Source organism: Taudactylus pleione, unplaced genomic scaffold (assembly GCF_031769625.1).
Source record: "Taudactylus pleione unplaced genomic scaffold, aTauple2 ptg000378l, whole genome shotgun sequence".
Lineage (NCBI taxonomy): Eukaryota > Metazoa > Chordata > Amphibia > Anura > Myobatrachidae > Taudactylus > Taudactylus pleione.
Genome location: NW_028284779.1, coordinates 9,290,424 through 9,315,000, shown reverse-complemented (window position 1 = coordinate 9,315,000; position 24,577 = coordinate 9,290,424). Strand labels below are relative to the sequence as shown.

The window sequence follows — 24,577 nt, the reverse complement described above, 5'->3', positions numbered from 1 at the left end:
CACAAAGATACAGATCTCTGTGTGTGGTACAGAGTGACAGATCGCTGTGTGTGTGTGTGTGTGATACAGAGTGACAGATTGCTGTGTGTGATACAGAGTGACAGATTGCTGTGTGTGATACAGAGTGATAGATCACAGTGTACTTTATGGGACAGATCAATTAGCTGCACCACGATTTACACCACGACTAATTGCCGGCCTAAATTCCCACGAGCTTGGAAAAGCTATTCAATTAAATAGCTTTTGTCCCGTGCCGTCAAATCAGGACTCGCGTAAACTGCGGAATCAATTTTATTTTTTCCTCGCACGTGAGGCTGATTTGGTCGTTTTGACACAGATTTTACCTCGTACCTACATGGGGTGCGAGGTAAGTCCAACTGCGGGGACTCGTGGGTGGGGTATTGGGGAATCCCGCGCGAGGAATCCCCACTAATGAAAAAGGTCCAGCATGAAAATTGGCCACGGCTAATTGAATCTGCTCCTATGTGTTACAGAGTAACAGATCGGTCTGTAAGATACAGAGTGACAGATCGCAGTGTGTGTGATACAGAGTGACAGATCGTGACAGATCGCTGTGTGTGTGAAACAGAGTGACTGATTGCTGTGTGTGTGATACAGAATGACAGATCGCTGTGTGTGATACAGTGACAGATCCCTGTGTGTGTGATACAGAGTGATATATCGCTGTGTGATACAGAGAGAAAGATCGCTGTGTGTAAGATACAGAGTGACAGATCGCTGTGTGTAAGATACAGAGTGACAGATCGCTGTGTGTGATAGTGACAGATCACTGTGTGTGTGATACAAAATAACAGATCGCTGTGTGATACAGAGTGACAGGTCGCTGTGTGTAAGATCCAGAGGGACAGATCGCTGTGTGTGATACAGAGTGACAGATTGCTGTGTGATACAGAATGAAAGATCACTGTATGTAAGATACAGAGTGACAGATCACTGTGTGTGATACAGAGTGACAGATCACTGTGTGTGTGATACAAAATAACAGATCACTGTGTGTGATACAGTGACAGATCCCTGTGTGTGTGATACAAAATAACAGATCGCTGTGTGTTACAGAGTGACAGATCGCTGTGTGTGTGTGTGTTACAGAGTGACAAATCACTGTGTGTGATACAGAATGAGAGATCGCTGTGCATGATACAGAGTTACAGATCGCTGTGTGTGATACAAAGTGACAGATCGATGTGTGTGATATAGTGACAGATCGCTGTGTGTGTGATACAAAATGACAGATCGCTGTGTGTGATACAGTGACAGATCCCTGTGTGTGTGATACAGAGTGACAGATCGCTGTGTGATACAGAGTGAGAAATCGCTGTGTGATACAGAGTGACAGATCGCTGTGTGTGATACAGAGTGACAGATCGCTCTGTGTAAAATACAGAGTGACAGATCACTGTGTGTGTGATACAGAATGACAGATTGCTGTGTGTGTGAAACAGAGTGACTGCTTGCTGTGTGTGTGATATAGAATGACAGATCTCTGTATGTGCAATACAAAATTACAGATCGCTGTGTGATACAGTGACAGATCCCTGTGTGTGATACAGAGTGATAGATCGTTTGTGTGGGAAATACAGAGTGCCAAATTGCTATGTGATACAGAGTGACAGATCGCTGTGTGTGTGTTTTAGAGTGACAGATGCCTGTGCATGTGATACAGAGTGACAGATCACTGTGTGTGACACAAAGTGACAGATCACTGTTTGTGTAATACATAGAGACAGTTTGCTGTGTGTAAGGTACAGAGCGACAGATCAGTGTGTGTGTTCAGAATGATAGATCACTGTGTGTATGTTAAAGAGTGACAGATCACTGTGTGTGTATAATACAGGATGACAGATGGCTGTGTGTGTGATACAGAAAGACAGATCACAGTGTGTGATACAGAGCGACACATCGCTGTGTGATACAGAGTGACAGATCGCTGTATGTAAGATACAGGGTGACAGATTGTTGTGTGTAAGATACAGAGTGACAGATAGTTGTGTGTGATACAGAGTGACAGATCACTGTGTGTGTGATACAGAATCACAGATCGCTGGGTATGTGATACAGAGTGACAGATCGCTGTGTGTGTGATACAGAGTGACAGATCGCTGTGTGTGTGATACAGAGTGACAGATCGCTGTGTGTACAATACAGGGTGACAGATGGCTGTTTGTGTGATACAGAGTGAGATATCGCTGTGTGATTCAGAGTGCCAGATAGGTGTGTGTGATACAGTGACAGATCGCTGTATGAAAGATACAAAGTGACAGATCACTGTGTGTGATAGAGTGACAGATCAATGTGTGTTACAAGGTGACAGATGGCTGTGTGTGATACAACAAGGTGACATATCACTGTGTGTATGATAGAATTACAGATCGCTGTGTGTAAGATACAGAGTGACAGATCGCTGTGTGTGATACAGAGTGACAGATCGCTGTGTGTGATACAGAGTGACAGATCGCTGTGTGTGATACAGAGCGACAGATCACTGTGTTACAAGATGACAGATCGCTGTGTGTGATTCAAGGTGACAAATCGCTGTGTGTGATTCAAGGTGACAGAACGCTGTGTGTGATTCAAGGTAACAGATCGCTGTGTGGTATTGTGATATAAATGACAGATCTCTGTATGTGATGCAGAATCATGGATAGCTGTGTGTGTGTGTGTGTGTATATATATATATATATATCTGTTACAGGGTGTACACAGACACTAACATAAACAGAAGCGGTGTCATTAACCCTCTCGCCCCCATCTACTCACCAGCTCCCGCACAGCATCTGTCTCCTCCTGAGGGACTGACCCTGTGCTGCTCTCACTGGCACCAGATGCAGGGGGGGACATTGCCAATCAGGGAAGCAGTGCCCTGTCCAGGGGCAGAACAGTGAGGAGAGAGGTACCAGAATGAGAGTCATTACCCCCACACACAGCAAGAAGCCCCACACTCTCAGGGCCTCTCACATCTATAACCTCACCACACTGTATGTTGCATGTACACAATACACACATGGGCATGAGTCAGGAGCCCTTTCCACACACCTGGCACACACACACATACACACAATGGTACAATGCAGTGTTACCCTATCCTCAGTGTTACATGGCATATACTCACTATTACACACACATGACACACACATGACACAGATGGAGCGGTGCAGGGGCAGGAGGGAAGGGGACAGGGGCAAGGAGGGATCAGAGGGAAGGATGCTGCAGGAGCCGGAGGATGGGAGAGATTCCCAGGGAAGATGGAAGGGAGACGGGAGGAGGGAGGAAGAGGAGGAGATACAGGAGGAGGTGAGAGCAACACAGTCACAGCTGGAGGAGTCAGACCTGACCTTGGGAGAGCTCTCTCCATCACTGCATGTCTCATACTGTCTCTCCATCACTGCCTGTCTTATACTGTCTCTCCATCACTGCATGTCTCATACTGTCTCTCCATCACTGCCTGTCTTATACTGTCTCTCCATCACTGCATGTCTCATACTGTACTTCACTGCATGTCTCTTACTGTACCTCCATCACTGCCTGTCTCTTACTGTACCTCCATCACTGCCTATATCATACTGTTTCTCCATCACTGCATGTCTCATACTGTACCTCCATCACATGCCTGTCTCTTACTGTACCTCCATCACTGCCTATCTCATACTGTTTCTCCATCACTGCATGTCTCATACTGTCTCTCCATCACTGCATGTCTCTTACTGTACCTCCATCACTGCCTGTCTCTTACTGTCTCTCTATCACTGCATGTCTCATACTGTCTCTCCATCACTGCATGTCTCATACTGTACTTCATCATTGCCTGTCTCTTACTGTACCTCCATCACTGCCTGTCTCTTACTGTACCTCCATCACTGCCTGTCTCATACTGTCTCTCCATCACTGCCTGTCTCATACTGTCTCTCCATCACTGCCTGTCTCTTACTGTACCTCCATCACTGCCTGTCTCTTACTGTACCTCCATCACTGCCTGTCTCTTACTGTCTCTCCATCACTGCCTGTCTCTTACTGTCTCTCCATCACTGCATGTCTCATACTGTCTCTCCATCACTGCCTGTCTCATACTGTACTTCATCACTGCCTGTCTCTTACTGTACCTCCATCACTGCCTGTCTCTTACTGTACCTCCATCACTGCATGTCTAGTACTGTCTCTCCATCACTGCATGTATCATACTGTCTCTCCATCACTGCATGTCTCTTACTGTCCCTCCATCACTGCATGTCTCTTACTGTACCTCCATCACTGCATGTATCATACTGTCTCTCCATCACTGCATGTCTCTTACTGTCCCTCCATCACTGCATGTCTCTTACTGTACTTCATCACTGCATGTCTTTTACAGTACCTCCATCACTGCCTGTCTCTTACTGTCTCTACATCACTGCATGTCTCATACTGTCTCTCCATCACTGCATGTCTCATACTGTACTTCATCACTGCCTGTCTCTTACTGTACCTCCATCACTGCCTGTCTCTTACTGTCTCTCCATCACTGCATGTCTCATACTATACTTCATCACTGCATGTCTCTTACTGTACCTCCATCACTGCCTGTCTCTTTCTGTCTCTCCATCACTGCATGTCTCATACTGTCCCTCCATCACTGCCTGTCTCTTACTGTACCTCCATCACTGCCTGTCTCTTACTGTAACTCCATCACTGCCTGTCTATTACTGTACTTCATCACTGCCTGTCTCTCCATCACTGCCTATCTCATACTGTCCCTCCATCACTGCCTGTCTCATACTGTCCCTCCATCACTGCATGTCTAGTACTGTCTCTCCATCACTGCATGTATCATACTGTCTCTCCATCACTGCATGTCTCTTACTGTCCCTCCATCACTGCATGTCTCTTACTGTACCTCCATCACTGCATGTATCATACTGTCTCTCCATCACTGCATGTCTCTTACTGTCCCTCCATCACTGCATGTCTCTTACTGTACTTCATCACTGCATGTCTTTTACAGTACATCCATCACTGGATGTCTCATACTGTCTCTCCATTACTGCATGTCTCTTACTGTACCTCCATCAGTGCATGTCTCATACTGTCTCTCCATCACTGCATGTCTTATACTGTACTTCACCACTGCATGTCTCTTACTGTACCTCCATCACTGCCTGTCTCTCCATCACTGCCAGTCTCATACTGTCCCTCCATCACTGCCTGTCTCATACTGTCCCTCCGTCACTTCCTGTCTCATACTGTCTCTCCATCTGTGCCTGTCTCATACTGTCTCTCCATCACTGCCAGTGTCATACTGTCCCTCCATCACTGCCTGTCTCATACTGTCCCTCCATCACTGCCGGTCTCATACTGTCTCTCATCCGTGCCTGTCCCATACTGTCTCTCCATCACTGCCTGTCTCATACTGTTCCTCCATCACTTGCAGTGTCATACTATCCCTCCATCACTGCCTGTCTCATACTGTCCCTCCATCACTGCCTGTCTCATACTGTCCCTCCATCACTTCCAGTGTCATACTATCCCTCCATCACTGCCTGACTCATACTGTCTCTCCATCACTGCCTGTCTCATACTGTCCCTCCATCACTGCCAGTGTCATACTGTCCCTCCATCACTGCCTGTCTCATACTGTCCCTCCATCACTGCCAGTCTCATACTGTCTCTCTATCACTGCCTGTCTCATACTGTCCCTCCATCACTGCCTGTCTCATACTGTCCCTCCATCACTGCATGTCTCATACTGTGCCTCCATCACTGCCTGTCTCATACTGTCCCTCCATCAGTGCCTGTCTCATACTGTCCCTCCGTCACTGCCAGTGTCATACTGTCCCTCCGTCACTGCCTGTCTCATACTGTCCCTCCGTCACTGCCTGCTGCCTGTCTCATACTGTCCCTCCGTCACTGCCAGTGTCATACTGTCCCTCCGTCACTGCCTGTCTCATACTGTCCCTCCGTCACTGCCTGTCTCATACTGTCCCTCCGTCACTGCCAGTGTCATACTGTCTCTCCGTCACTGCCTGTCTCATACTGTCCCTCCGTCAGTGCCTGTCTCATACTGCCCCTCCGTCACTGCCAGTGTCATACTGCCCCTCCGTCACTGCCTGTCTCATACTGTCCCTCCGTCACTGCCTGTCTCATACTGTCTCTCCGTCCGTGCCTGTCTCATACTGTCCCTCCACCACTGCCAGTGTCATACTGTCCCTCCATCACTGCCTGTCTCATACTGTCTCTCCATCACTGCTAGTGTCATACTATCCCTCCATCACTGCCTTGTCTCATACTGTCCCTCCATCACTGCCTGTCTCATACTGTCCCTCCATCACTGCCTGTCTCATACTGTCCCTCCGTCACTGCCTGTCTCATACTGTCTCTCCATCCGTGCCTGTCTCATACTGTCCCTCCATCACTGCCAGTGTCATACTGTCCCTCCATCACTGCCTGTCTCATACTGTGCTTCCATCACTGCCTGTCTCATACTGTTCCTCCATCAGTGCCTGTCTCATACTGTCCCTCCATCACTGCCAGTGTCATACTGTCCCTCCGTCACTGCCTGTCTCATACTGTCCCTCCGTCACTGCCTGTCTCATACTGTCTCTCCGTCAGTGCCTGTCTCATACTGTCCCTCCGTCACTGCCAGTGTCATACTGTCCCTCCGTCACTGCCTGTCTCATACTGTCCCTCCGTCACTGCCAGTCTCATACTGTCCCTCCGTCACTGCCTGTCTCATACTGTCCTTCCGTCACTGCCAGTCTCATACTGTGCCTCCCGTCACTGCCTGTCTCATACTGTCTCTCCATCCGTGCCTGTCTCATACTGTCTCTCCATCACTGCCTGTCATACTGTCCCTCCATCACTGCCTGTCTCATACTGTCCCTCCATCACTGCCTGTCTCATACTGTCCCTCCATCACTGCCTGTCATACTGTCCCTCCATCACTTCCAGTGTCATACTGTGCCTCCATCACTGCCTGTCTCATACTGTCTCTCCATCCGTGCCTGTCTCATACTGTCTCTCCATCACTGCCTGTCATACTGTCCCTCCGTCACTGCCTGTCTCATACCGTCCCTCCGTCACTGCCTGTCTCATACTGTCCCTCCGTCACTGCCTGTCTCATACTGTCCCTCCGTCACTTCCAGTGTCATACTATCCCTCCATCACTGCCTGTCTCATACTGTCTCTCCATCACTGCCTGTCTCATACTGTCCCTCCATCACTGCCTGTCTCATACTGTCCCTCCATCACTGCCTGTCTCATACTGTCCCTCCGTCACTGCCAGTGTCATACTGTCCCTCCGTCACTGCCTGTCTCATACTGTCCCTCCGTCACTGCCTGTCTCATACTGTCCCTCCGTCACTGCCAGTGTCATACTGTCCCTCCGTCACTGCCTGTCTCATACTGTCCCTCCGTCACTTCCAGTGTCATACTATCCCTCCGTCACTGCCTGTCTCATACTGTCTCTCCGTCACTGCCTGTCTCATACTGTCCCTCCGTCACTGCCAGTGTCATACTGTCCCTCCGTCACTGCCTGTCTCATACTGTCCCTCCGTCACTTCCAGTGTCATACTGTCCCTCCGTCACTGCCTGTCTCATACTGTCTCTCCATTACTGCCTGTCTCATACTGTCCCTCCATCACTGCCAGTGTCATACTGTCCCTCCATCACTGCCTGTGTCATACTGTCCCTCCGTCACTGCCTGTCTCATACTGTCTCTCCATCCGTGCCTGTCTCATACTGTCTCTCCATCACTGCCTGTCATACTGTCCCTCCATCACTGCCTGTCTCATACTGTCCCTCCATCACTGCCTGTCATACTGTCCCTCCATCACTTCCAGTGTCATACTGTGCCTCCATCACTGCCTGTCTCATACTGTCTCTCCATCCGTGCCTGTCTCATACTGTCTCTCCATCACTGCCTGTCATACTGTCCCTCCGTCACTGCCTGTCTCATACTGTCCCTCCATCACTGCCAGTGTCATACTGTCCCTCCATCACTGCCTGTCTCATACTGTCCCTCCGTCACTGCCAGTCTCATACTGTCCCTCCGTCACTGCCTGTCTCATACTGTCCCTCCGTCACTGCCAGTCTCATACTGTCCCTCCGTCACTGCCTGTCTCATACTGTCCCTCCGTCACTGCCTGTCTCATACTGTCTCTCCGTCACTGCCAGTGTCATACTGTCTCTCCATCACTGCCTGTCTCAATACTGTCCCTCCATCACTGCCAGTTTCATACTGTCCCTCCATCACTGCCTGTCTCATACTGTCCCTCCATCACTGCCAGTCTCATACTATCCTTCCATTACTGCCTGTCTCATACCGTCTTTTCATCACTGTCTGTCTCATACTGTCCCTCCATCACTGCCTGTCTCATACTATCCTTCCATTACTGCCTGTCTCATACCGTCTTTTCATCACTGCCTGTCTCATACTGTCCCTCCATCACTGCCAGTCTCATAATGTCTCTCCATCACTGCCTGTCTCATACTGTCCCTCCATCACTGCCTGTCTCATACTGTCCCTCCATCACTGCCTGTCTCATACTGTCCCTCCATCACTGCCAGTGTCATACTGTCCCTCCATCACTGCCAGTGTCATACTGTCCCTCCATCACTGCCAGTCTCATAATGTCTCTCCATCACTGCCTGTCTCATACTGTCCCTCCATCACTGCCTGTCTCATACTGTCCCTCCATCACTGCCTGTGTCATACTGTCCTACCATTACTGCCTGTCTCATACCGTCTTTTCATCACTGTCTGTCTCATAACGCCGACCGCATCTCCTGCACCGAGGGTAGGACCGGTACAAATGCACGTTGATAATGATGGCTGCTTTTGTCAGCGTAGGGATGGGGGCACCGTGGTCACATAAATGCCTTGGACTGGGAATACAGGGGGAAAACGGGTGGTGAAGTCAAATGGAGTGGCACCTGTCACCGTAACACACACAGTTACTAGCTCTTTCCATCTTCTTAAATCATCCCTTGAGCTTCTGCCAGTCTGCTCTTTCTCCTTCCTCTGCCCTCGTATACTGAAGTACCAAAAGTCGTAGGATAGCAGTATGTAAAGGTAATGGTAGGTGGCGTCAATGTACTATGATGTCCTTAGACATGCTCAGACCTGCATCAGTTGTAATCGGACAATTCTTGAGTCAGAACACCGGCTAGGCTGCTCTTGGCAAGGCAATATGAAATATCAGAGTTCAAGCGGGAAATGATAGTGGTTCCCCGACGTATCGGACATTCCATTTCTAAAGTTGTGCGGACATTCAACATTCCTCAATCTACAGTGTCACGTGTGTACCAGGAATAACTCATGCGAGGCATTACCACCCACAGTGGACAGTGCTTTGGCCGATCACAGGTGCTTAATGATCGTGACCGTTGGCATCTGGTCAGAATTGTCCATGGTAACAGACAAGACACACTGGCTCAAATCACATCCACATTCAATGCAAGAGGCACCAGACGCATATCCAGCAGGTCAGTGCGGCGTTCTTTAGCTTCCATGTGATATTGGAGCAGAAGACCCAACCAGAGTGCCCCTGTTAACACTATGACACCGGACACAGCACCTTACCTGGGCTCATGACGTCGCTAAGGACCCTGGAGGACTTGCAACATGTGGCCTGGTTTGATGAATCATGTTTCCAGTTGTTTCAGACTGATGGTAGGGATCAGGTGTGGAGCAGACCCGATGAGGCCATGGACCCCAGTTGTCAACAAGGCACCGTGCAGGCTGATGGTGGTAACGTAATGGTGTGGGGTGTGTTCACTTGGGTGTTTATGAGGGTTTGGTCCGTTGGTTTGCCTGAACAGTCCCAAGTTGTCCAGAATTGGTTCGAGGAGCATGCTGGGGAGTTCTGTCGAATTATGTGGCCACCAAGTTCACCCAAAATTATCCCAATCGAACATTTATGGGACGTGGTGGAGAGGTCCATTCGCATCCAAGATCCTGCACCTACAAATATCAGGGAGATGTGGGAAGCTATCCAAACAACATGGGTCACCATTACTCCAGAGGTTTTCTGTCCACTTGTGGAATTTATGCCATATCCATTTGCTGCACTTGGGGGTTCTACACGATACTAGGTATCTATCACATTACTTTTGGCACTTCAATTAATATGTTTCTTATCCCCCATCATGAATTCCATATGAATCTGATTCATGTTACAACATGGATCGCTTAATAGAGGAGTTGTCTTCCCTGATAAGGGGTACCTAGGAGGTCCAGTTATACATAAAGGGATGAGACTCCAAAAACTTCTCCACCTTCACCAGCTCCGTTAAATTATCCAGTCCTCCAAACATTTCAGTCTTTTTTTTGGGCAGGCGTTTTCTGTAGCGCTACTCCGTGGGACTTCGGAGAAGTATAAAAAAAAAAAGTATGGGTGCAGGGTGTGTGGTGCGGACCCCCCTGGACCATTACACACCCTGCACCAATAATAAATACTCGGGTCAATGGAGAGAAGGCAGAGCCATTATGATGCAAATACATTAGAATCACATCATCTAGCCCCGCCCTCTCCCGGTCGTCCCGCAAATTGTGGCATTTTGCCGTGAGGGGGCGGGGCTTAATTATATGGTACCTGATCCCGTCCCCATCTACAACCTGCAGCTGCTGCAAGGTAAGAGACAGTGTGTGAGTGTTTTACATATATGTGTATATGTGTATATATATATACAGTGGCGTATCTATAATGGGTGCAGTGTGTGCGGGCCCCCCGGGTCCAGGGGGGCCCCGCACCGCACACCCTGCACCATATTTTTTTTAACTTACCTGTCCGTGGTACTGCGTCGGGTGTTGGCGCTGCTCAGAACACAGGAAAATGGCCGCCGTGGCCATTTTTCCGGTGTTCTACGCATGTGCAGTAGACTCCGGGCACACTCTAGTGCCCAGAGTCTACAGAACACTGGAAAATGGCCGCCGCGGCCATGTTTCCTGCGTTCTGCGCATGTGCAGTAGACTCTGGGCACACTCTAGTGCCCGGAGTATACCAATGCTCCGGTGGCTGACCAGCCGCTTCAGTCGGCTGCCGGCCAGCGGGGGGAGAGGAGGGGGTGCACACGAGCCCCCTCCTCTGTTAAGACTGTTATATATATGCAAATATATATATGCAAGTATATATATATATATATATATATACACACTAGTAGCCCTCCTGTAAAGAAATCTGCGTTTGCCATTGGGGTTACCTACTTACCTACTATGTACGAGTGTGCATAGGACGCTCGCAAACAGGTCGATGTTGCCCCACTGCGCATGCGCACGACGGAGGGAGCGCGCATGGGCGAGAACCGGATAGCGACGGGCTCTCCGTCGCTCTCCGCAGGGTCTCGTCGCAAGCCCGATGGTCGCGATGGTCTTTGACCATTGCGACCATCTTTTTGGCCACTCGCATAAGCTGTGGGTGGTCATCCACAGCTATGCGAGCGTCCAGGAGGCCGCTCCAAATTTAGCTGGGACGGCCCTGATTCAGAGCGAGCACTCTGGTCAGAGCGTTCAGCTCTGAATCAGGCCCATAGTTCCACGCATGTGCATATATATATAGACTGCTGTACTTAAGCATGAGATATACCGCCTGCATTCAGCCTTTGATAAATTACAGGAATATTTAAATCATGTGGATACTGCTATTTCCACATGATTTAAAGGGGTGATAAATTTGATAAATAGGCCCCGAAGGAGAGGAGATGCTTTGTTGTGCTCCCCCTCCCCTCGCACACTGCCGCCCCCTCACACAATTGTTTCACACTTCTCTCTTACACACATGACAGGCAGAAGACAGATAAGGAAGGCGCTGAGGGGGAGGCTGGGGTGTTAGTGCTGGGGGAGAGCACTGGTGTGGAATTAACATACAGGACAAAGAATATTCTGTAACGTGCAAAACTCCGGAGCATAATACTCCCTGTGGTCAATTTTCTGTCTGGTTTATACTCATTTAAGTGAGACCGAGGGACAGCAGGGGTTAAATTTACTAAAGTGAGAGTTTTTAGAAGTGGAGATGTTGCCCATAGCAACCAATCAGATTCTAGCTATTATCTTCTAAAAGGTGCTAGTTAGATGTTAAGTAGAATCTGATTGGTTGCTATGGGCAACATCTACATTTCTAAAAACTCTCACTTTAGTTCATATACTCCCAGGCCTCTATTTACTACACATGTGTGTCAGGAATGGGGCAAAGGATGTTCCACTATACTATAAATATAGGATGAGCCGTGAAGACCACCGGAGCAGGCGCAAGTTTTTTTGCTGTGTAGAAATTGGCATACAAAGCCACGATCCCCAGTAACATATGCTGCCACCACCATTTTATTTCATTTCAATAATCGCCCCATACAAAAAAAAATTATATTTCAATAATAATATAAAACTGATAATAATCAGCTTAAAATTAGGGAAACATTTTAACAAAACTACTGAAACTTTAAAATTTTTTAATAAAAATGCTCTATTAATATAATTATTTTTTTATTTTTGTAAGGTGGTGATAACAGAACAAGGATTGTTGCGATCTTTGTTACATAAATAAATATAAATATATATATATATATATATATATATATACTATACTAAGACGTCCATCACTGTATAGAGCCGCCCACTTCCCATGACATGCATCCGCAAGTCAGCGAAAACATCGGTAGCATCGGAACCATTCGCTCAGTTATGGTTGAGCTGACCCTACCTCACATACTGCTAACCTTCCTGTCGCCATCTAGACCGCTGCCAATGTATTCCATCGCAGGGGCTTAATTATGCACACCCCTTCATGGCGTCCAAACGCACAGGCACGCCTGCGTTCTGCCCCCCCCTCTCCACCCCAAATGGTCAATTCCTGTCAATCACTATGAGATGGGACTGCGTGCTCGCTGCAATCGCTTCCCGATCCCAGTGGCCGGTTCGCTGACGCGCACTGTGATGCATACGCATGCGCAGAGCACAAACCGACCGGCTGTTAGGGAACGCAGCCGTGTTATCCAACCTGAATAAGGCCCTTAATAAATTGTGCATGTACCAAACCAAAAAATTGTCAACTGCGCATTTGCCAAATCAGACTTAGGGCGGGATGTACTAATCTTGCGGAGTACATCCCGCCATGCATCACATACCTACTGATCGCATACGTACTACTAACATATGCGATCAGTACCGCAAAGAACAGCTCTTCCGATAAGATGCGATCAGAGCTGCTCAGTTGACTTCTGGGTTTATGACCCGGGAGTCCATCTGCACCTGCGCAGAGTGACGCGGCGGCCACGGGGCATGCTGGGAGGGAGCTTATCAGATCCCTCATACCAACGGGATGCGGTAGAAGCTCATAAGCTTCTATAAGTAAAAAGCTAGCGTTACCCTCCGCATTGGAGCCCCAGCGGCCAGCCGATGATAAATATGGAAAATGCTGTAAAACCCCCAAAACAGGGTTTTTACCACATTTTCCATTTAGTACATCCCGGCCTTAAGCACACAGACGGAATAATGCGTACAAATTGATCGGTTCTATGACGGATCACACTTTTCATGAAATGGGCGTCTCCGGGCGTTCACTGGAAGGCCAGTTAGCGATTAGCTGGAACTTCTCCATGTCATGGGCGTGCCGGCTAACTTCAGTGCTCGTTGACAGCGTGCGGACGGAGATGGCACGCCCGTTTCAGACAGATCTCTTGCAGCCATCATGGGGCTGGTGTCAGCCCGCTACTAATGATGATGGTTCCAGATGTATGAATAGTGGTTGGGATAGGCTTCCACCTGCAGTCGCATGTATTACCATAATATAGTAAGCAGACAGCCACTGCCAGATGGAAAAAAAAGAGGCCGTTGATGCGTCCAACTTAGAATCAGCCCCAATACAGTTACTACAGAGATAATTAATAAATGCCGACGGCAAATAATTGCTCGGGCTTGTTCAGCCAGTATTGCTGCCGCCACAAGACACTGATCACAGATCCTTAAGCTGGGTACACACTGAGCCGACATAGCGGTTCCTGGGTACACATAAGAACGAGGTAATGACCGAACGATACTTCATGACGTCTCTCCCGCCCAAATAGACAATGCACAGCAGGGCCGTGTCGGGAGGGAGGCGGAGACTAGGGTGCATGAGTGACATGCCCCTTCAGTGGAAGAGCTGGGCGTTGGGTGGCTGGTTCCGCCCTCAGGGCTGTTGCGCTCTGTGCGGAGGCACCTGCCGCACCGCCCTAGTCATAGGCAAACGCAGGGGGGGTTTCCGTCTGCCTGGAAATCCCCCTCCCCAGCCCACACCATGATCACAATAGAAATAGTATTATAATGGCATTTTACTAGCGCTGCATGTTCTTCTCAGTATCATAAATTAAATAAATAGCACTACCTGTGGATCTTTTAACATGTATCAGCCAGTAATAAATAACCTGTGCACCAACTAGAAGATCTGGAAAACATGCACTGTTAGAGATGTACTGCTATAGAGCCCAATATTTACATATACAGTATGTCCAAGGCAGTGCTAGGTTATTCTGCTGCTCCCCCAGACTCCCGGACTTGCTCTAATACTATGGAATGGTGCCCACATCTAAAATAAAAACATTCAGCTCAGGCAGGATGGTCCTACTGCCACATTTAATGGCTTACTGTGATCTCTGGTCCTGTATATGCTGGAATTATGACACAATACACTTTGTATGACGCATATTGAAGCTGGATAAGTGGTAATTATGCCCTCTTCACGGACTGGCCACACTCACTCTAAAATCAAGCATTTGGAAACCCCCCTCTAGAAATCCTGCGTTTGCCACTGCTAGTTACGGCCCTGGCCGGAACTCCTGAGAGTCTTCTCTGTAATTTTTAAAGTGGCAATCATTTTAAAGGCCAAACCAACCTATTACATAAACGCCTCTGTCTGAACTTTATAATCTCTGCTTGGCTCTGCTCAGGTGTGTGCCCACTGAGAGTGGGTGACATTTGTGTTTGGTTGCTATCTTGTTGGAATAAGGAGTAAACGATCATTGAACAGCCTGTGTCTAGCACATACATCAATAAACACAGGAGAAATAAGAAAAAAGGGGTCTATAACTTGGTGCACTTATCCCCTATTAACAAAGAAATATATATTTATCCATGTAATGATGAACTGAAATAAAATATAACTTTTTTTGTATATCTTTAAAATAATGGTGAAATATTAAAATGATGTTGTGCTCAGTCGGAGGGCTTTGGTGAAGACATCACATTAGAAGAGGCTACTGCGGCTATTACTCAGCTTCAATTACATAAATCTCCTGGCCCCGACAGCTTTTCTAACGAATATTACAAAATCTTAAAACCTCAAGTAGCCCCTGCTTTGGTTGAATTGTTCAATGATCTTTTCCACAATAACTCACCATTCCCTCATTTTAACACTATTGTACTTCCCAAACCTCAGCGCGACCCTCAACTCCTTGATTCATATCGTCCCATAACCCTGCTTAACACGGACATTAAATTGTTGGGCAAAATAATGTCGGACAGACTCCAACTTTTTCTCCCTCAGATTCTCACCACTCATCAAATAAGGTTTCGTTCGTGACAGACATTCTGTCAGGGGGGTGAGAGCAGCTGTGGCCGCAGTGGTTGCTTCTATTCAAAACATTGGTACCGACAATACTCTAATCAGCTTAGACACAACTAAAGCATTTGACACTGTCCTGTGGCCACATCTGTTTTCTGTTCTCTCTCGTCGAAACTTTCACCCCACTTTTATAAGTCTCATCAGATATCTTTATATGTCTCCGTCTACCTCCATACTCTTATATGGCCATTGTAGTTAACCTTTATTCATGTCCCGTGGCACCCGTCAGGGTTGTCCGCTTTCCCCACTCCTTTTTAATATAGCTATTGATCACCTTCTACGTATAATAGAAAAAGATGATATTATTAAAAGGTATCCCCATTGGCTCCAGAGTCATAAAACTAACCGCATTCGCAGATGACATTTTGTTATACATTTCTAACCCCTCATAATCCTTATCATATATAATTGAATAATTGCGTTTGTTTGGAGAGGTGTCTGGTTTTGCAGTTAACTGGGCTAAGTCAACAGCTCTTCGATTAGGTCAAAATATATCTAACATTGTGGGGACAGATAATGTCACACTTTCCTGGCGCTCTGATCACTGTACTTATTTGGGAGTGAAAATTACTAGAAAACCAGGTCTCTTATTTATAGTCTTAATTATACCCAACAATTAAGTAGGATGGCCGTTCAGCTGGAGAGCTGGAAGCCACTCCCTGTTTCATACGTTGGCAGGGCAAACCTAATCAAAATGATAACCTTTCCCCGTCTTATGTACTCGATGCAGGTTCTACCATTGTCACTCACCCCCAAAGACATTACCCATATTCATTTTCTTTTCCGAAGAATTATTTGGCAAGGAAAGAGACCGCGCATTGGCTTATTAAAACTACAACAACCTAAATCAAACGGTGGAATTCAGGGCCTGATTCAGAGCCGGACGCTATTTGCGGACGCTCGTTCAGAAAAAGGGGCCAGCTATTTAAATTGAGCGCTCGCTCCTTGCGGTCTGTTGACGCTTCTATGTCTGAGCGAGCGTCCGAAACATACGCTCCCTATTTTGTAAAGACGCCCCTTGGCCGCTCGCATCATACGTCATCTCCGCTATTTACTTGATTAATCAAGTACATCGAAAGGCGTATGAACTGCTCGCTATTCTTGTGGTAGCATTTTCCTACCGCAATCATGCGAGCAGTTGAGGCTAAAAGACAACCAAGTGACGTGGTCGATGACGCTACTTTGTTAATTATGCACACCCTTAAAACGCCCGTTTTGACCGTTTGGCACGCCTGCGTTCGGATCTCCACTCCCCGTTTTCAAGCACCTTCCCCTGTTACCACCCACAAACGCCTCAGTCTGTCACTCAAATTAGCAGACATTCGCTATTTTGCGAGCACACAATTTCCGACCGCACTGACTGGTTGGCACATGCGCATTACAACCCATAAGCATGCGCAGATGTGCGAACATCGCTCGGAGCAAACGAGCGGCAGCTTACGAGCGGCTCTGAATCAGGCCCTCATTTCCCAAATGTGCAGTGGTACTCTCAAGCGTCTCTTCTGCGTTACCTTAAAGATTGGCTGCATGACAAAGAAGTCTACACAAATACTTCTTTGGAGAGGGAATTTCTAGAGGGGGGAGACTTGGTGTCATTTATACACCTCCATGATCAGGAGGTTCCGACCCACCTGAGAGAGAACCCGCTGCTATGGCCCCCCAGGAGGCTGCGGCATAGTTTGCGACATAAACATAACTTAAATGCACATAAATCCCTTTATCTTCCTTTTATACGTAATCCTGATTTCCAGGAAGGCGTGGCTAGACATCCCTTTAACATATGGAGGGTGGGGGGAGTGATTAACATTGGATGTTTGGTGATGTCTCAGCAAAGCGGCCCCTCATGTTTCAGGAGGCAACAGAGAAATTCCCAGTATTGGCTGCCTACCCTGTAACCTTTCTTCTAGCCCAACATTACAGTATGTTAGCCAAACCATTAGATATTTCTCCCAAAATGATTGGTCAAACCCTTTGGATACCTTGCTACAACAGGCACCGTTAAGAAAAAAGGCGATATCTATAGCTTATACCCCTTTTACACCAGAGCTAAAACCCTGGTTATTGCTGGGTCTACCCGGGTTGCAGCTCAGTGTAAATGGGTCCCTGAAAAATAACCCGGGTCAAGTGACCCAGCAATCCAACCCAGGTAGCTATCAGGGTCGGACCCAGGATGGACCTGGGTAATGATGCAGTGTAAACGGCGCAACCCGGGTTATCCAACCTGGGTCATGCCTAAAATTAGCTGATTGGTGGCTGTGGAGCAGTCAACTCCCACTTTTTATGACCTCACAAGTTTAGCAGGGAAGACCCGGTTTCAGTGTGAACGGGCTGACCTGAGAATAACCCAGATCAATGGTGCTGTGTAAACGGTGTCTGAGCTGGGTTGGAACCATGTCTGGAAACCCAGGTTGGACCCAGATTTTTGGTGGAAAAGAGGTATTACATTAATTTTCAACATCTCCTATACCCCTTTCAGATATACAACCCGGTAAATTTCCTGCTCAGACCCGGCAATTTCTCCTGTGCAAATTCCCGGGTATTTGGTCGAGACCCCCCTTTCACACTACAGTGTCTACCCGGGAAATTCCCAGGTAGACCCCTTTCAGACAAGAGCCGGGTTTTTCTGCTTACCTGCCTCTTCTCTGCTGTCTGCTCCTCCTAGCCTATCCCCTCTCTGGCTGATGATGTCATCATTCAGCAGCCAAAAGCTGGCCAATCGTAATGCAGTTTTTTTTTTAATCATTTTTATTTATTTTTAATTTTTTTAATAAATATTTTTATTGAGACATTGTGCATATAAAACAAGAAACATTTTTGTTTCAAACATCACTTGATATACAGTCATACATAATAAAATGTAATACAGAAACAAATTCTATTCGTATATAATGGTAAATCATACAATTCAACATATATCCCACAAACTTGAGAATAAATCTATAATTTTGCTTTCTGCATATATCTATTTAAAAAAACAAATCAGTACAAAATTATTGTTTGATTAGTGGTTATTCAAATATATTTATTTATTTATTTTTATTTTATCCTGGGGACCTGGAGAGAAAAACGGCCTAACCCACCTTTCTAGGTTATATTTATTGGAGGATCACCTACCGCCAGTCTTGTGAGATACCATGTGGTATTCCTCAAACTATAATGTATTTGTTTTCTTGTGGTGAGTGGAAGTGTGTCTATGTACGTTTCCCATAGGGAAAAGAAACGTTCCGCCCTTTTTTCTTTTTGTATGATAGTTTCTACCCAATCCATTTTGAAAATAAAATATAATTTTGTCATAAACAGAGACCATTGAGGAGGTGAGCTATCCAACCAACCCTGCAGTATGGTTTTCTTGCCTGCCGCACTCATGATCAACAGTAATCTCTTACTATCTGAGGTCATACGCTGTTCTGGGTCAAAAACCCCCAATATTGCCCACTCAGGAGTAAAAGGGACGTAGTATACAAATTTTGTCTCTGCATATCTACGAATCTGATACCAAAAATGTTTAACTATTGGGCATGCCCATAGACAGTGAAAGTTATCTGCTTCTTCCTGTTGACATCGTGGACATAAATGGTTATTAGATGAACCCATTTTGAAACGTCTCATTGGAGATAGATAAACATTGTGATAGATATTTATAAAGAGTTCAGTATACATACTGGCTGGCAAAGTTCTTCTAGAGAACTCCAATGCCTTCTCTAACCTAGGAATCATCAAATTTGGGAAATGAACAAGCCATTTAGCCATACCTCCAGAGATTATGGAATGGTCTATTATATCCCTTAAAAAATTATAATGGATCGAGATAGCTCTGCGTTGTGGTACCTGATATGACAGAAAAGAGTCCAATGTGTTATCCCAGTCCTTATCAGAGAAATGTTTTAAAACATACATAAGATAAGAGCGCATTTGCAGAAATGCCAATGGATAAGGAATTATCATTGGGAAATTGTTTGAGACCTCTGTATATGTAAGAACACTCTTTTCTTCCATTGAAACCAAGTGTTTAATATTAGTTATACCTGCTAAACGCCATAATGTAACAGGGTGAGTAGCCATGCCATCAAGGAAACTGGGATTACGGATCAGTGGGAGATGAAGAGTGTGATATGCATTTAATCCAGCCTTATGTCGTAAGATGTGCCATATTTTTCTAGTTGTCCACAACAATGGATTCGATTTATATATCTCAGATATTTCTTGATCATGTTGATGGAGGAAGCTAATTAAATCATATTCTGTTATAAAACTTTGTTCTACTTGAACATTAGTATATATGGAGGATTGAAGCAGCCAGTCACGTAAATGTCTCAAGAGAGCCGCTTGGTTATATATAGTTATATCCGGAAAATTTATGCCTCCATTATTTCGGGGTTGACAGAGTTTTCGTAGGGCTGTTCTAGCTCTGCCTCCCCTCCAAATAAATTGACGTATCATCATATTAATTTTAATTTGATCAGCTTTAGTCAGAAGAACAGGGAGCGATTGTAGAGGATATATTAAACGGGGGATAGCCACCATCTTTAACAAATTAGCCCTTCCCAAAAATGACAAAGGAAGACGCTCCCATCCCCTAATATCCGCACTCAATATATTAATTGCTTTTTTAATATTCAATCTATAGAGATTGAAAATATTTCGTGGTAAAAGAATTCCTAAGAATGGTATGTACTGTTTAGCCCATTGTAAGGGGTATTGAGAAGCCCATCTAGGAGATCTAGCAGAGCCTGTAAGTGACATAGCTACTGACTTGGTCATATTAATATGTAGACCAGACACTAGGCCGAAATGTTCCAATTTACGTAACAGGAGGGGTAGAAATTGTTCAGGATTACCAACATAGAGAAGAATATCGTCCGCAAATGCGGAAATTTTTAACTCCTGTCTACCTACAGAGATGCCCTTAATTCCTGCCAATTCTTAAGGGTTCTAAGTAGAGGATCCAATATCAGATTAAATAATAGCGGCGAAAGAGGACAACCCTGACGGGTGCCTCTTTCTAGATAAAAACGGGGACCCACTACTCTACTAACCATTAATGATGAGGAAGGATTAAAATAAAAATAACGTATGAGCTCAACAAAGCTGGTTTCAAAGGCTCTTCTCTCCAGAACTTCAAACAAGTACGGCCATAAAACCATATCAAAAGCTCTCTGAATATCCAAGCTCAATAATATATTTTCACCATCCGACGAACCACCCGATGCCACCACTGCTGCTATTGCCGTTCTTATAGCCTTTACTGCATGTCGCCCTTGCACAAACCCCGTTTGATGTTCTGTTACTATGTGTGGTAGAATTGTCTGGAGTCGTAACGCCATAATCTTAGCTAGGAGCTTAAAGTCAACATTTAGCAGACTAATAGGTCTATAAGATGACATCAAAGTTGGGTCCCTGTCAGGTTTTGGCAGCAGAATTGTATGTGCCTCATTGAAGGTCTCATATGGTGTTTTATTATCGTATATTGTCTTATATAATTCTAGTAATGTTGGAGTTATGTAAGTTTGTAATATTCGATAATATTCGCCAGAAAATCCATCTGGCCAAGGGGATTTACCTGTAGGGAGCAATGTTATGGCTCTATTAATTTCATCCATGGTAATATTGCCTGCTAATGTCTGCCTTTGATCCACTGTTAACTTAGGTAAGACGTCATCTGTGAGCAAAGCAGTTTGAAGTGTGTTATCAATAGGCGAGGAACTAAATAGTTCTTCAAAATGAGTTTGAAACTGGTTAACAATTTCTTTAGAATCAGATATTATTCTCCCTGTAATAGGGTTTCTTAGTGTAGTAATTGTGCGTTGTTGTTTATAAGGTTTGGACAAGGTTGCTAAAAGCTTGCCTGCCTTATTTCCCCAACGATAATATTTGTTTTTAGTGTATTCCATAGACTGTTTTGCTTGTGTTAGTAGATATGTTTCTAATAACTGCCTGGCTTGTTTATACGTAGTCATATTATTTGATGAGGGATCAACAGTGTATTGTTGAAAGGTATCCTGTACTACATCTTTTAAGGCCTTGTATTCTGCCTTAGCCTCTCGACGTTTGCGGGACATATAGCTAATAACATGGCCCCTCATCACAACCTTAGAGGCTTTCCAAAAGAGGACAGGATCATCCCAAGAGGACAGGTTATCGTCTACGTAGTTCGTCCAGTGTCCAAGGTATGATTTAAAATCATCAGACTGAGCAAGATAATGTGGAAAGCGCCAAATATAATCTATTTGTTTCATGTGCGGGTGAGTAAGAGCCAAAGAGACAGGAGCATGATCTGAAATAATTATGTCATGGATATCCACCCCCTGAACCTTTGACATCAATTCATCAGATATCAAAATTTTATCAGTTCTTGAAAGAGATCCATGTACCATGGAGAGATAGGTATGTGTTCTATCAGTGGGGTTCAATAATCGCCACGGATCTGACACATTTAAATTGTGTCTAAATGTAGTGAGCATACGATGACTTGACATCTGAGGTCTCAAAATCACCGGTGATTTGTCAAGCGAGGGGTCCTCCACCATATTGAAGTCCCCCACCACTATTAGCGGATATGTAAGTCTACTTTGAAGGATATGACCTAAATCCTGAATGTACAGGTGGGTATTAATATTTGGGGCATATATATTTACTAGAGTATACGTGACTTGATATAATTTAACGTCTAAAATTATATATCTTCCATCCGGGTCAATCGTTTGGGAAAGTATAGAGATGGGAAGATCCCTTCGAAAAAGTATGGCCACCCCTCTCGTCTTATTTTTATAAGAAGCTGAGTAACGGGAGCCCAGCCAATTAGCTCTCAGAGTATGTTCTTCTGATGCAGGCCAATGGGTCTCCTGTAAAAATATTATATCCGGGTTTAAACGTTTAAGGTGGGTAAGGACCCTTCTCTGCTTAACATCGGTATTTAAACCACCCACATTCCAAGAAACAAATTGTAAAGGTTTAGGGGGGAGTGTGATCACAGGTTCATTTAATAGTGACGGCATGACTACTCACCCAACAGATGCAGGCAGAAATGTGCATGATTCCCCTCTCATACAATGTGGCTGTCTCTCTCTCTCCAGGCCCCAGGTCATCACAATCAATATACATTTATAAAACAAAAATGTTGAAAGATATGATTAAATTTCTCTCTTATTCTTTGTACACAATGTTGAAGATAAAATTTGTTCAATACACAACATCTCAAATCGCCCTTTTTAACTTTTTCCACTGAACTCAAACTGACGGTGGACACACAAATATAACCTTATAAAAACAAAATATAAATGAATTTATTGGGCCTTCAACCCCTAGGAGTATAAACAGTAACACATCACATCCAGGTGCAGTAATCCCCAGTATTATAACTAGTATTGATTGACAATAAAATTCTCAGCGTGGGGATCTGGGTGGTGATCGTGGATTCATAAAATGTGACTTTGCCCCTTCTGGATCAGTAAAAAAAAGCGTGGTACCATCCTCCACAACTCTTAGTTTAGCTGGATAAAGCAAAGCAAATCTTACTTTTTTATTATACAGAAAGGTGCAAATCTCCGAAAATTCCCTGCGCTTTTGGGTGACCGTAGTTGAGAAATCCTGAAATATTAAAATTTTATTGCCGTTTATTAGCAGTTCTTTCTTTTTACGATAGGTAGCCAGAATCTTTTCTTTTGTTCTATAATCTAGATATCGAGCCAGAACTGGTCGAGATCTCCTCCTTGCTCCCTCCTGCTCAATTCCTAGTCTATGGGCTCTTTCAATATATGGAACTTCTATATTAACATCTAGTTCCAGAGCTTTGGGGAGATCAGTTGTTAAAAAGGACATTAAATCTGCTCCAGATACTGACTCTGGAACATACATGCCTACCCTCCCGGTTTTCGCGGGAGGCTCCCGATTTTTTGGGTAACCCCCCGCACCCCCGGAAGGGTAGGCATTTCTCCCGCATTCTACCCACTTCCTAGTGAAGTGGGCAGAATGAGAATAACCGCAGCGATCGTGGGTCTCCGTGAAGGGGACGGGGCTTAGGATGTGATTCTGCATGAATCACAGCATTAGGCCCTGCCCCCTATGTAAATTTTACCCAATCGCGGCAGTTTTGCCGTGAGGGGGCAGGGCTTAATGACGCGAATAGTTAGGCCCCGCCCCCATCGGCCCCTTGCTGCTTCTCTTACCCGGGCTTCTCCCAGGAAGAGATTGTTGAAAGTAGGTAACTATGCTCTGGAATGCCTATGAAACGCAGATTATTGCGTCTGGATCGATTCTCAAGGTCATCAATTTTATCTTGCATTTGTTGAATTAATCTCTTGTGAGAATCTACTCCAGATTGACAGGCCTGCATGTGGTCCTCTGCATCGCTCACTCTCGTCTCTAGTGCTACAATACGTGATGCATGAGAATCGATTCTGGCCAGGCCAGACTCTAATCTCATTTGGAGATCCTCAAACCTCTTATCCATCAAAGGCATCATAAAATCAGATATTTCCTTTGCCGTCAGAGGGGTAGTTTTATCTGACGGGGCTCCCGGAACCCCCGACTCAGAGAGAGATGGTGAGGGTGGCCCTGATTTCTGAGAAGAGCCTTTTGGCTTACCGTTCTTATTTGATGAGTTAGGATTTTTTGGAGGCATGATTTTATCAACAAATCTGTCCATGCCCCACAAACTGCAATAGAACAACAACTAGTATTGATCACCTAAGCGATATTTAGGGTTAATTAATCACCTGGGTAGGGTCTGCATCACTTTGGATTAATTTAACAATGTAATTGCTCCCAGAGGAAATACCCCACAATTATGTACAATAATCTACATTTAAGTAACTCAGACAATACCAATAATCAGTCACTAAATGGCAATCATGGTACTTCTCATTGTCTTGAGAGAGAAAAAAAAAAAAAAGGGAGGTTTGAACTGAGCTGAATATTTCTCCCAGCAAATTCACATACAGAACAATTATTAGAAACGGCCAGTAGGTGGCGAATTTAGTACAGTAAATACGTAGTGA

The 24,577-nt window shown here is 45.5% G+C and overlaps 1 protein-coding gene across 2 annotated transcripts in view; it reads right to left on the bottom strand.

The window, feature by feature from the left end:
- TMEM151B (transmembrane protein 151B) overlaps nucleotides 1-3,225 on the bottom strand; it is a 35,101-nt gene extending 31,876 nt beyond the window's left edge. For both annotated transcript variants that reach the window (XR_015869650.1, XM_088445392.1), the window contains exon 1: nucleotides 2,779-3,225. Coding sequence is in view for 1 of the 2 variants with exons in the window: in XM_088445392.1 (XP_088301518.1) it covers nucleotides 2,779-2,859 (81 nt within the window). In the remaining variant the exon portion in view is untranslated. The remainder of the gene's footprint in view (nucleotides 1-2,778) is intronic.
- Nucleotides 3,226-24,577: the final 21,352 nt, after the last annotated feature.